Source organism: Staurois parvus, unplaced genomic scaffold (genome assembly GCF_062004578.1).
Source record: "Staurois parvus isolate SC_StPar_1 unplaced genomic scaffold, SC_StPar_1.0 ptg000297l, whole genome shotgun sequence".
Lineage (NCBI taxonomy): Eukaryota > Metazoa > Chordata > Amphibia > Anura > Ranidae > Staurois > Staurois parvus.
In genome coordinates this window covers 5,434,216-5,447,601 of record NW_028318093.1, presented here as the reverse complement: position 1 = coordinate 5,447,601, position 13,386 = coordinate 5,434,216, and the positions used below count along the sequence as shown (strand labels likewise).

Below are 13,386 nucleotides of genomic sequence, written 5' to 3'. Positions count from 1 at the left end.
TTCCCCTGCACTTGAAAGCATTCAAAACACCAAGATCTGTGTTTTTGAATGCTTTCGGATTTTTAAAAATGGTGCAGTTGACTGGAAGTAATGTCAGAGCATTGCTTCTGGTTTACTATAAGGGAAAGCCAATCAAAGTAGATTCTGGCTTTGTTTGGCTCTCCGGCCATCCAGTGGATACGCTGGCTGGTAGCTTGGCACTCCCTGTGAGACGAGAAATCCCAAAACAGCTGCAGAAGGGGACATCCCCTCCCTCTTCTTGTACAAACAAATCGAGCAGCTAGTTGGCCACTCTGATTGCTTGTACAACTGCCGGCTTAAAAAAAAAAAAAAAAAATGGTACGGTGCTGATGCCAGGAATCTGGGTGGATCCAGACATTCAAGTTGGGATCTCTTCAGAGTCTAAACCAGATAAGTGACGAGAGCCCTGGGTCACAGGAGTGCATAACTACGTTCACTCCTGTGGCCTATAGGGCAAAAAGAGCTTTGGCCATACTTCTCTTTATTATTTAAAGTGGTAGTATAGTAACTTTTTCCTACAGGTAAGCTTGTAATAAAGCTTACCTGTAAGTAAAACGAATATCTCTTAAACATTCACCATTTAGGAGATGTTCTATGGAGCAGCAGCCTTTGACATCACCGGCGCATATATATATATATATTTATTAGAGAGAGCGAGAAGAACACAGTAGCTTCCAGTGTCACAGAGCATCCCGGCAGCTCCATGGCAACCTGGGAAGTTCAGCACCCGCCACCTTAGCACGTGTACCACCTAGCCTACTCTGTGGTACACGGAACAAACACAAATGCCATGAATGTGGCGATTACCAACCCCAGATGCCAGCCAGCCCACCCACGGACCTACTGGGATATGGATTACAAGTGTCAGCCAGCCCACAGACCTGCTGAGATATGGACTACAAGTGTCAGCCAGCCCACAAACCTGCTGAGCTAAGGACTACCAAGTGTCAGCCAGCCCACAGACCTGCTGAGATATGGACTACCAAGTGTCAGCCAGCCCACAGACCTGCTGAGATATGAACCAACATACTGAGATATGGGACTACAAGCCAGCCAATCTATGCACAAGTAAGTCACCCCGCCTTAGAAATGTTTAAAACATGCATAACAATCCCTGCACCAAGGGAACCCACTGCACAGGGAGGTTTACAGCCCAAAGGAGGGGTCTTCTTACACAGAAGAGGCTGATCCTGGGAAGGAAATAGGAGAGAGATTTTTCAAGGTGTCCAGAGTGAAGACGAAAAAAGAATGCTGAGTGAGGGGAGACAGCTGCTCTTATAGGCAAAGAAAGAGGTTGTCCTGGAGAGGTCAAAGAGGGAGGAGCTGACCAGTGGTAGGCTGACATGGGAAGGTCCATATATATATATATATATATATATATATATATATATAAAAACATACATACATACACACTAATTTGCCAAACTGTAAAACTGGTGCATATAAAGAAAATTAGTAAACGTGGCTTTTTAATAACTTGTATCCAGCCAAAGCAATCATATTGTCCCCAAATGCCGTGAGAGTGATACTTATCCGTCTTGTAAGGAATCCATAATAGGTCCCTTCATGACTTGCACAGCCTGATCGATTTTGCCAGACCCACCCGGCTGCATCAGGCATGTCATTTTGTTTTTAATTTAAAATATGATATATGAATCCCGGAAAATGATTAAGGGTTTTTAGTGGGGTCTGTTATCTTGACTGTGTTTCTTTGTAATTTTAATTAATAAATGAAGAATTTTGTATGTTAATGTCTATTTTTTTTTCTTACTTTTATACAATGGTTGAAAAAGTGATTTGGGTATAGGTATTAAGCTAAATACATTTTTTCTTTTTTGTTTTTTTTAAATGACTGCCTATGTAGTATGCTGCCTCCCCTATTTAAAGAGATATATAACAAATACATTTGTGACCTAGTAGGATCAAGCATATTTTAATTTTTTGTGCATGTGTGGGAGTGACATCATTGGCAGCTCGGCCATTCAAGCAGCCGTAGCCCACGAACCCCGGAAGGAAGGCCGGGTGACGATAGAAACGTCTGTAGTGGTGACAGCGCACCGCTGGAGGGCTTAATTGTAAGGCAAGTCTTTCATAATGTGCTAGTATATGATGCATACTAACACATTGCCTTGCGTTTTTTTTCTCTATAAAACATGTTTACTACCACTAATAAAGGCTTATTGCATCTATTTCCTACTGACCTTTAGCCACATTATAATAATAAAAGCACAGACACAGCCTACTTTTGTATGAGAATATTTATTATTTCTAAAGATCTTACAACCTGGCATATTCTGATTTCATTCAAAGAAATATATATTCTTTTTCGGAAGCCATGGCTGTGTGCATATACATATTTATATTATACATAAAGGCAATTCACTTTTAATGTAATAACAATCAAAATAACTTAACTGAATGGCTGTCATTCTCTGACACTTGGAAGCATTAAACACTGAGTGAGTATGGTACAGAACATAAAGAAAATGTTTAAAATAACATTATTAAATGAAAAAGATCATTACATTCATAAGGTAAATTGTATTTAGCAGATAGCAAAATATTTGTATCAAAATATATGTATTGATAAATATTTGCTCTTTTGTCTTACAAGGAAGGATTATCCTGATTGGCTCAGATGACTGAGCAAGCTGTATAGCTCCTTAATAAACTGTATACATTGGATAACAAATGTGGACATCAGAAAGGCAAACTAGCTTGTTTCATAATAAAATGCAAAACTGAAGGAAAAAAAAAAAGCTGCAACCCATCAGAATAAAGATTTTTGCTGACTAGTTGATATTGGTTATTGTGCAAAATGATTGATTCGATTATAAACATTTTTATACTGACACGTGTGAATTAAAACTTATGAACCACCTGGCATGTCAAGATATGATTAGCAGCTGTGTGTAGCCAGTACAGAAAGGCTCCTCATTGCTTACTTTAAAGGGCTTCTGAAAAGGAAAATTCAAAATGGATCAACAGGAACAGTGAACATTCATAGATCTAAAATGTTACTTCGACAAAGCGGTTTCTTCTCGCATACTTCTTTTGTCCAATAATCTCATTGATGGGGTCTTTGTTGTCCTCCATAGTGGATGAAGCAAAGGGCTACACACTGCTACATTGCAAGCTTAAAGCTGAACTCCAGGCAGATAAAAAATATATTTCATACTGTATCCATAAACACAGAGCTGCATTAATTTGTCTTCTATAGGTGCAAGCAGTGTAAATACCGGAGATTGTTCAAGTATTTGATATCAGCATCTTGCAATCCCCTATCCAGCAGCACACAGACTGGAAGAGGGATGGGCAGGACTGGGAACCAATTAGGTTTGTCGCATGCAAACATGTTAACAAGGACCATAAGAGGACAGAGCAGAGTGACAAGAAAGAGGAGCTCATTGGTCTGCTGCTTCTCATTTCACAGGTTAGAAGGGCAGAATCTGTAGGTGTTACTTTACTGCAACAGAGAAAACTCAGGTCCTTTTTCCTGCCAGAGAAGCCTATGCAGTTATGTAAATACAGGTGTACCTCGGTTTACAAACGCCTTAGCGTAATTTTTGGTTTATGAATGAAAATCCATTGAAAAGATTGCCTCGGTTTACAAATTTTTTTTGCAATACGAAGTGTATGTCGGCGCCGATTTTTAAATGCAATCGCCAGCTTTTTTTCCCTTCACTATAGTTCACAGAATTAGCTGTCACTTTCCCTGGAACTAAAGAATACTTTGTTTCTTTTATCTCAGGAAACTAAGAGAAAACATTTTCTTTTAACTTGGGGAAATAAACTAAAAGGAAACTTACTTTCTTTTAGCTGGGGGGAAGTGACAGCTGATTCTCTGAGCTATAGTGAAGAAAAAAAAAGCCGGTAATTACATTTATAAACTGGCACTGACCTATAATGACAGCGACTTTTTTTTTTTTTAAACTCCTTTCTGACCTCCGGAACGGATTATTTGGTTTTCAATGAATTCCTATGGGAGACTGCGTTTCGGTTTACGAATTTTTCGCAATACAAAACATCCCAGGCATGCATTAAATTCATAAACCGAGGTACACCTGTATATGTATTTGGTATGTGCTTTTAGTGTTTTACCTAGATCTTAGCTTTGATACAATGTGCAATACCTCAAGTTAAACTGCTAAACTGTAATAATGTGAGTTTCCCAAAAGGCCAGTAATCAAAGAATGCAAACCTTTGCCTGCATAAAAATAATACATTTGATTTCAAATGTACTGTAAAAAAATGAAGGGCAGTATAAGAATGAACCATTTTATCTTTTAATTTAATCTTTTCATCCGAGATTAAAAATCTTTTATATTCCCCAGACAACAGACTTCCTGTTCCATAACCCTACTTGAAGCACCGCAAAAAATTAAATGACTCCATTACCAGAACAGTAAGGAGATTTAAATATACGCTTTGTTGACTCTTATTACCTACTTCACTGGAAGCAGTGTGTATTTAAAAAAGCAATGATGCCATTAGCAGATCCCTGTTGGCTGTAAATAAATGTATTTCCCCTTTTTATTTTTAATTTTGCAGACAACTTCTTTTTACATGTATCCAACCAACGGTGCATTTGTCTCAGATATCCAACACTGGCCTTTACAGAAATAAAGAAATATAGTTTCTATAGATTTTGGATTCCAAAATGATCATAGGCTTTATTTAAAAAGATAAAAAAAAAAAGCCAATCAACGCCTTAATTAATTCATGTCTTTTATAATGGACCATAATAGGACACATGCTTCAAGTCAGAATGTATATATTTTTACAGGAAGTATCGGCGATTAATTACAGCTTGAGTTTTATATTTTATAAATTGATACAATATTCCAGAAAGTCTCTTCCAAGTTTTTTGTTTTGTTTTTTTTTTTAGTTTAGCTGAAATCATTGCACAATCAACACAAAAACAATGAAGAAACAGAAACAATTACTTTACATAACTGAAGATACATAAAAGAATTAAAAATAATTAAATTAATAGGCTCTGCTTATCGAATGATTGGTGCTGATCGGTCGTTTGTGACGGTAGGTCGGAGCTTGACAGTAGCGAATGGATTTTCTCCACTGTAAAAGAAGAAATCCAAATAATTATAGAAAAAGTGATGGTGCAAAGAAAAGCATGCATTGTGTCATCAGAACTATGTACAGACCCCTTGCTTAAAACCTGTTACAAAATATAAAACATTCTTTAGTGAACGTGACTGAAACATTCCTTAATATAACGTCACATATAGTATACAGTATATCATAGGTTAGCAACTTTCACTAAAAAGGTTTTTCTTTTAACACTAAGATCTTGTGCATATATATTGTTTAAATATACAGTTGAAAATAAGACTGATTATGCCGAAAAAAACTGGCTTTAAGGATAGCAATCATATTATTATTATACAGTATTTATATAGCGCCAAAGGGTATGCTCAGCGCTGTACAGTAGCAGGGGGGACAGAACATGAGACAAGACAGTAACAATACAATACACGAGGGGTTCGAGGGCCCTGCTCTTTCGAGCTTACAATCTAGGAGGGAGGGGAAAGTGGTACAGGAGGAAATGGCTGTGGGGGATGGAGTGGTGGGAGGAGTGGAGGAGGTTAGTTGTTAGGTGAGGTCAGGTGTTAGGCGAGGTTGGGGTAGGCTTCTCTGAAGAGGAGGGTTTTCAGGGTGCAACTGAGGGTGAGGAGGGCAGGTGACAGTCTGATGGATTGGGGGGAGGGAGTTCCAGAGGATGGGGGAAGTCCTAGAGAAGTCCTGCAATCGGGCGTGGGAGGAGGATACCAGGGAGCTAGAGAGTAGGAGGTCCTGTGAGGAGCGGGGGGCACGGGTAGGGTAGTATTTGAGTATCAGGTCAGTTATGTAGTTTGGGGCAGCGTTGTGAATGGCTTTGTAGGTCAGAGTTAGCAGTTTGAATTTGATGCGTTGGGCAATCGGGAGCCAATGAAGGGATTGGCAGAGGGGGGAGGCAGATGTGGAGCGGTTGGTGAGGTGGATGAGCCTAGCCGTGGAGTGTAGGATCGACTGGAGTGGGGATAGTGTTCATTTGGGTAGGCCAGTGAGAAGGGAATTGCAATAGTCCAGGCGTGAGATGATGAGGGAATGTACAAGTTGTTTGGTGGTGTCTGGGGTGAGGAATGTGCGTATCTTGGAGATGTTGCGGAGGTGGAGCCTGCAAGATCTAGATAGCAGTTGGATGTGGGGTAGGAAGGAGAGGTGGGAGTCCAGGGTGACACCCAGGACTTTGGCGTGTGGGGTGGGAGAGATGGTGGCGTTGTTAGTAGTGATGGAGAGGATGGGGGGGGGGGCGCGGGGTGAGGGGAAGACCAGGAGCTCGGTTTTGGATAGGTTAAGTTTGAGGAAATGGAGCGACATCCAGTCTGATATGTCGTTTAGGAGGTGGGCGATGCGGGCAGAGAGTGAGGGGGGGGGGTGGAGAGGTAAATTTGGGTGTCGTCGGCATAGAGGTGGTAATTGAAGCCGTGGGAGTGTAGGTGGAAAAGAGGAGGGGCCCGAGGACAGAGCCTTAGGGGACCCCGACAGAGGGGGAGGGATGGGGAGGTGGCAGTGTTGTAGGTGACGCTGAAGGAGCGTTGGGAAAGGTAGGAGGAGAACCAGGAGAGAGCAGCGTCCCTGATGCCAAGGGAGTGCAGTTTGGCAAGGAGGAGAGGGTGGTCGTGTCGAAAGCCGCGGAGAGGTCGAGGAGCAGGAGGATAGAATAGTGGCCATTGGCTTTGGCAGTTAGGAGGTCGTTGAAGATTTTAAGTAGGGCGGTTGAAGCCATTATTATAGTAGTTTGGCTCCTTTTTAAATCATAAGAACAGAAATCACCCAAATGACCCTGACCAAAAGTGTACATACCCTGGAATGTTTGGCCTTGGTACAAACACCCACACACACAGGTTAAAATGGCAATTAAAGATTACTTTCCCACATCTGTGGCTTTTTAAATTGCAATTAGGGTCTGTGTATAAATAAATGAGTTTGTTAATTCTCATGTGGATGTACTGAGCAAGCTAGATACTGAGACATGGGGAGCAGAAGAGAACTGTCAAAACTGCGTAACAAGGTAATGAAACTTTTATAATGACCGAAAAGGATATAAAAAGATATCCAAAGCCTTGAATATGTCAGTCAGTACTGGTCAATCACTTATTAGGAAGTGGGAATCTCTTGATACCAAGTCAAGGTCAGGCAGACCAAGAAAGATTGCAGCAACAACTGCCATAAGAATTGTTTGGGTTACAAAGACAAACCCACAGGTAATCTGAGAAATAAAGACTGCTCTGGAAAAAGACGGTGTGGTTGTTTCAAGGAGCACCATACAAGGATACTTTAACAAAATGAGCTGCATGGTGAAGTTACCAGAAATGTACACTGTAATCTGGAGTAACAAGGCCAAAATAGAGCTTTATGGTCACAACCATAAGCGCTAGATTTGGAGAGGGGTAAAAAAGGCCTATAGTGACAAAAATACCATACCAACTGTGAAGCATGGCGGTGGCTCGCTGATGTTTTTGGGGGTATTGTGAGCGTAGGCAAGGGAACCTTTTTGAAAACTGATAGCAAGACGGATGCAGCATGTTATCAGAAAATACTGGTAGACAATTTGCATTCTTCTGCACTAAAGCTGCGCATGGGACGCACTTAGACTTTCCAGCACAAAGCTAAGTTAACCCTCCAGTAGTTACATCAGAAAAAGGTGAAGGCTCTGGAGTGGCCATCACAATCTGACATTAATATCAAGCCACTCCGATATCTCAAACATGTAGTTAATGCAAGACGACCAAAGACTTTGCATAACCTGGGGGCATTTTATCAAATGAGCAGCTATACCACCTGCAAGAATTCAGTGTCTCAGACAACTATTACATAAGTTGGCATGTTGTCCTGTCATTGATGATAAAAGGGGGCAATACACACTATTAGGAACTAAGGTATGCAGACTTTTGAACAGGGGTCATTTCATCTGTTTACTTGTTTCCATGTTTTGTTTTAGGATTGTGCCATTCTGTTATGACCTACAGTTAAATATGAATCCCATAAGTAAAGAAAAAAAAAAGCAAGCAAGCAAAACGCATTTCTTTTAAAATGGTACTGTATATTATCAATTCTCCAAGGGTATGCAAACTTTTGAACACGACTGCATATCTATACAGTGTGGGTTGGATTTACATAGGCCCTGGGTTATAGGCTGGTATCTTCAGGTGACTAGACACAGACAAATCTTTGCTGGACATGACCACCAGGTTTAGCCCCAATAATGCTAAGGTGGCCATCTGTAATGCTGATTTGGGCACTGGATCCTGCTGGGGCGCTCACCTCAGCACTTTGTGCAACATGTGTAAATAGCCACATGGTGCTATAAAGGTCAAGGGCTGTAGTCCATCCTTATGTAACCCAGACCCTGAAGACCTCTTTGGACCCCAATTAGGGACCAGCTACATGGACAGGTAAAACCGGTTTACCTTGTACTGGATTGGTACTGTACCTTCACTATTTACAGGTTTCCAAAATAGTATTTGTTATGTTAAAACAATAAGGAAATTCAGAATTTTGTTTGAAATGTATTCAGTTGTGTAATGTTAAGCTTTTCAAACTTGGTGGTAAAATTCCATCATTCAGAGAGTCGTCTCAGGTGGATGACTAAGGTATAACATCACACCCAAGGTCACAATATTTTCACCACTTTTACCTAGAGCCCTTCATAGGGTACTCAGGCACTTCCTTCTGGTCTATTGCCACAAAGACTTCTCAACAGAACAGTCTACATCCAGGTTGCTGCATACTCCTTTGGGCATGCTTACCCCATTTTTGCACCCTACCTTGTAAGTATCCCATAGGGGAATACTATCATGGATAGCAATGGTAAAAACCAGGTGCAAGGGAACTGCAGCACCAATTCAAGTGAACAGTCACTTTGCCAAAGGCCTGCAAATCACTTCACCTGCTCAAAGCGTGAACTCTGGAGTAGGACCCTATTTTCACACTGGTCTCTGCATCTGATTCTAGCTCTATCTCCGGCAGACGACAAACAGCCTACTTGACCACGGCAGTTTTTTCTGAAATATCGGACTTTCTTGGACAACTAACAGCCTTAATACATCTATCAACGTCCAGGGCACAAAAGCAACAAGCCCTATTCAACCCCCACTGTCTTCTCTGCATTTGGAAAGGACATACACATTGGGGGAAATGAAGAGAACCCAGAGTGTTAAAGGACGAGGCTGCGGAAGATTTTTCACCCCCATTCTCTTATACCCATAATGTAATTCCTTTATGCAAAATGCTTGCCAACGTAGATATGCTTACTGCTACTGTGCACAAAAGCCTCAGCATTGTCGCAATTGAGTCTCCTCTGTCTCACCTTTCTCTTGGGTAATATAAGACCAGATAAGTTTAAAGAAATTCTCCATTCATGAATACAATGGGCAATGTATGACCACCCAAAAAGAAAAAAAAAATTAGTTCACTAAAAAATTGTCCTGCTAGTAGACCCTGCCATCTCAGTCTTAAATCTTACTGTCCCTATAGATAATGTTCCTTTATCTAAGGTTTCAGCTGACAGAAAATTTGACACAAAAAAGCTTTGTAACATTGCAAGCCCATTTCTGCAACTGGCTATTGTTACAATTTTTGTTTGCCAAACCACAGCTAATTGGACTAGCTCAGGGGTGGGCAAACTTTTTGACTTGAGGGCCGCAATGGGTTCATATATTGGACCCGGGGGCCGGACCAAGAGTAGATGAATGATGTGTATGTGTCATCCATAGTAAGTATAGTAATATTCCCCCATAGTAAGCATAGTAATTAATCCCCCATATAGTAATTCATCCCCCATATAGTAATTCATCCCCCATATAGTAATTCATCCCCCATATAGTAATTCATCCCCCATAGTAATTCATCCCCCATATAGTAATTCATCCCCCATATAGTAATTCATCCACCATATAGTAATTCATCCCCCATATAGTAATTCATCCCCCATATAGTAATTCATTCCCCATATAGTAATTCATTCCCCATATTATTTCATCCCCCATAGTACTATTCCCCCCCAAGTAGTAAGCTAAGTCCCCCCTGTGTCAATTCACTTACCTTTGCTCCGCGCGTTCCTCTCGCCGTGTTCCCGCGCCGTTCCGGTCTTCAGGGCGGACTGTGAGAGGAGCCTAGCTCCCCTCACATTCGTCACGCTGCCCCGCCTACACACATCCTGACAGCCAATGTATCCCGCGCTGTTCCGGTCTTCAGGGCGGACTGTGAGAGGAGCCTAGCTCCCCTCACGTTCGTCAGGCTGCCCCGCCTACACATCCTGACAGCCAATGTATCACGCTCCGCGGGCCGGATTAAAAGGTCCGCCGGGCCGTATACGGCCCGCGGGCCATAGTTTGCCCATTGCTAGACTAGGGCAATGAACAACCAACAGGATCCTATCCCCCAGAATTGAACCTTGGCAGAGAACTTGCAAATACTGGTCTTCCTCTTTGTGTCGATACCTTAGAAAAAGTCATTACACAGATATCCAGAATGGCTCTCATTTCTATCCATATGTGCAGAAACTTACACCTAGACAACTAAAGCTGCTTGCAAATGTCACCTCACATGTATGTACTTTAAAGGAGGCCAATTTGGTAGGACACTAGACAAATCGCTCAAAGGTGACACAGGAGGAAAAATACTTCTACCACAAATGAAAGTTTCCTAAACATAGGGGCTACTGCCTCCTCAAAAAGCAATGTTCCATTGCTCTTCTCAAGCTTCAACTTCATAGCCAAAAACTCAGTCCTTCCTTTCGCAACAAGACTTGAACACAAAACCTACCAAATCCACCCAAAACCTTCTTCACAATGAAGGGCCCCCTCATTCCTAAGAGTGGGGAGACATCTGTTACAGTTTGCCTTTCTCTAAGTCCCAGACCTGTGGGTTCAATCGGTGCTGTCAAAGGGGTGCAAAATCTCTACTCCCTCTTAGTTTACCTCTTTCAAACCAACCAAAATCTCCTCAGGGACAGTCAGATATGCAGGCCGCCCTAAACAATCTCTTGTCCCAGGGAGTGGTCATTCTAGTTCCTCTGGAGGACAGGTTCAAATGATTCTATTGTACCATCTTGGAACTAAAATGCCCAAGCAAGTAGCTTCACATTCTACATTTTTCCATGGAATCCACAAGGTTGGTTATTGCCTCTGGGAGACAAGGAGAATACTTAGCATCAGTGGACATCCAAGATGCTTATCTACATATTTATATTTGCTCATCTTATCAGTATTTTACAGTAGGAGAAAAACACTTCCAGTTTGTTGCACTGCCATTTTGGTAATCCACTGCACTGTATTCACAAAAGGTACTTTTACACTTTTTGCCCTCTTAAGAACTCAGGGCATTCGGGTAACATGGTACCCACACAACCTTCTTCTGAAGAACTCATTTCCCTTTCAACTATCCATAAACTCCCAAAGGAGTACGTGGATACGTTAGGCTCTCAGTTGGGTGATCAACTTTCAAAAATCTGCTCTCCATCCTTCTCTTTAATTAGAATAGAGGGATCTAATTCTGGCCTAATTCTGAGTCCAGGCCAAAGAGTTTTTTTTTTTTCTTCGAGAAAACAAAATTCTCCAAGATCATATGCTTGGATCTTTAGATCACAGAGACATCTCTTGCTGAGATTATCTCTGAGAGGTTTGGGACTCATTGTAGCCTCATTCAAGGCAGTACCCTTCTCTTAATTCTATTCAAGGCAGTACCCTTCTCTTAATTCTATTCAAGGCCTTCCAATGCAATATCTTAACCTGGATCAAACACGCTCCTTCTCTTGACCTTATGGACTTCTATAGCCAAGCAAGGAACTCCCTTGCTTGGTGGATTTCCAATTCAGCCTTGACAAGACAGAAGTCTTGTTTCTACCATACCCATGGAGGGGAAGAACAGACACCAGACATGAAGGCTGGGGAGGAGTGTTCCAGTTTCTCAGAGTTAAAGGTCACATGGTCACCCAACTCCCTATCAACATTCTGGAACTCAATGATAAAGCTTACTCAAAAATAACTGAATCCCCATTCTTCGGTGTCTGATCAGGGTACAATCAAACAGTTTAATGGCTGTGACCTATATCAACCACCAAGGGGATATCAGGTAACTTTACTAGAAGTCTGATTATCCCATGGACAGAGAAGCAATGTCCAGCCCTGGCTGCTGTCTACATCCCAGGAGTGGACAATTGCCATCACTGTCTGGGCCAAGGGGAATGGGTCCTTCATCCCAATACTTCAATCTCAATGGGGAAACAGGTACTCCAGATGTGGACATCCAGGCCTCTGGGTACAGCAAATTATCCCGGTTTGTAGCTAGGACAAAGGATCCTCTACCACTGGAATTGAATGCTCTGATAACTCCTTAGACTGAACTCAGCCTTGACTGCTCCACAAAATACAGCAAGAGAAAAAAAAGTGCAATTTTCATTGCACCAGACTGGCCTAGGAGAACCTGTGCACAAACATAAAAATGTAATTGTGTCCATGCAATTGTGTCCATTAATATGAATAGCAAGCCAGCACACATCTGTGCATCACCCACAGGTAAACAATATGATGTATCAAACAATCCTGTGTATTCCTTTAAAAAAAAAAAATTGTGTCCTTAACCATTACACATAAATAGTCCACTTTCTATCTTCCAGAATCCTTATGTGTTACAAGTGAAAAGTGACAAATAATAAAAAGGTGACATAAAAGTTCATTTATCTTCAAACACTTGTGCACTTTTATACCAAATCTTCTGTTTGTTAGAAGGTGAACACCATGTCCAACACCACCACGCCCGTGTATGTGATTCTGCTCACCTTAGATTTGACCTCCAAATTATAAGATGTCAAAACGGCATCAAGACACAAACCAGAAATCACTCCATGCTTCCACCCTCCATGTTAACAAGGTATGTTGCTCAAACTCTTATCCACGTTTCTGCAAAGTCTGCTCAATTACAATTTAAATGTCCACCCAAAACAATAAAAAGCCACATCTAGTGCTCGCCATATAACATTTTTTTCATCAGAAGATAAATTCACATGCTCACATAAAAAAAAAAAAAAAAAAATTGTTAGCCAGCATATCATACAGATCAAAAAGAATACATCCATTTCTCTAGGGATCAAGGCTATTAAACAAATGCCAGATGAGAACCGCCTCTTGCAAAACAATGTATTGTGAGCAGCAGTATGAGAGTAGTGTTGGAGGTGTTCACCTTGTTACAGACAGAAGATTTTGTATAAAAGTGCATACGTTTTTGAAGATAAATGAACTTTTATGTCACTTTTTTATTATGTCACTTTTCACTTGCAGCATGCTGGATTCTGAAAGATAG

General features: G+C 41.3%; 1 protein-coding gene across 1 annotated transcript in view; it reads right to left on the bottom strand.

Annotated features, from left to right (window-relative positions):
* Positions 1-2,264: 2,264 nt before the first annotated feature.
* The window catches only part of BAIAP2L1 (BAR/IMD domain containing adaptor protein 2 like 1), a 211,338-nt gene continuing 200,216 nt past the window's right edge, over positions 2,265-13,386 (bottom strand). Inside the window, exon 14 of the mRNA XM_089682739.1 lies at positions 2,265-5,100. Coding sequence (XP_089538865.1) covers positions 5,025-5,100 — 76 coding nt within the window. The 3' untranslated portion in view covers positions 2,265-5,024. The remainder of the gene's footprint in view (positions 5,101-13,386) is intronic.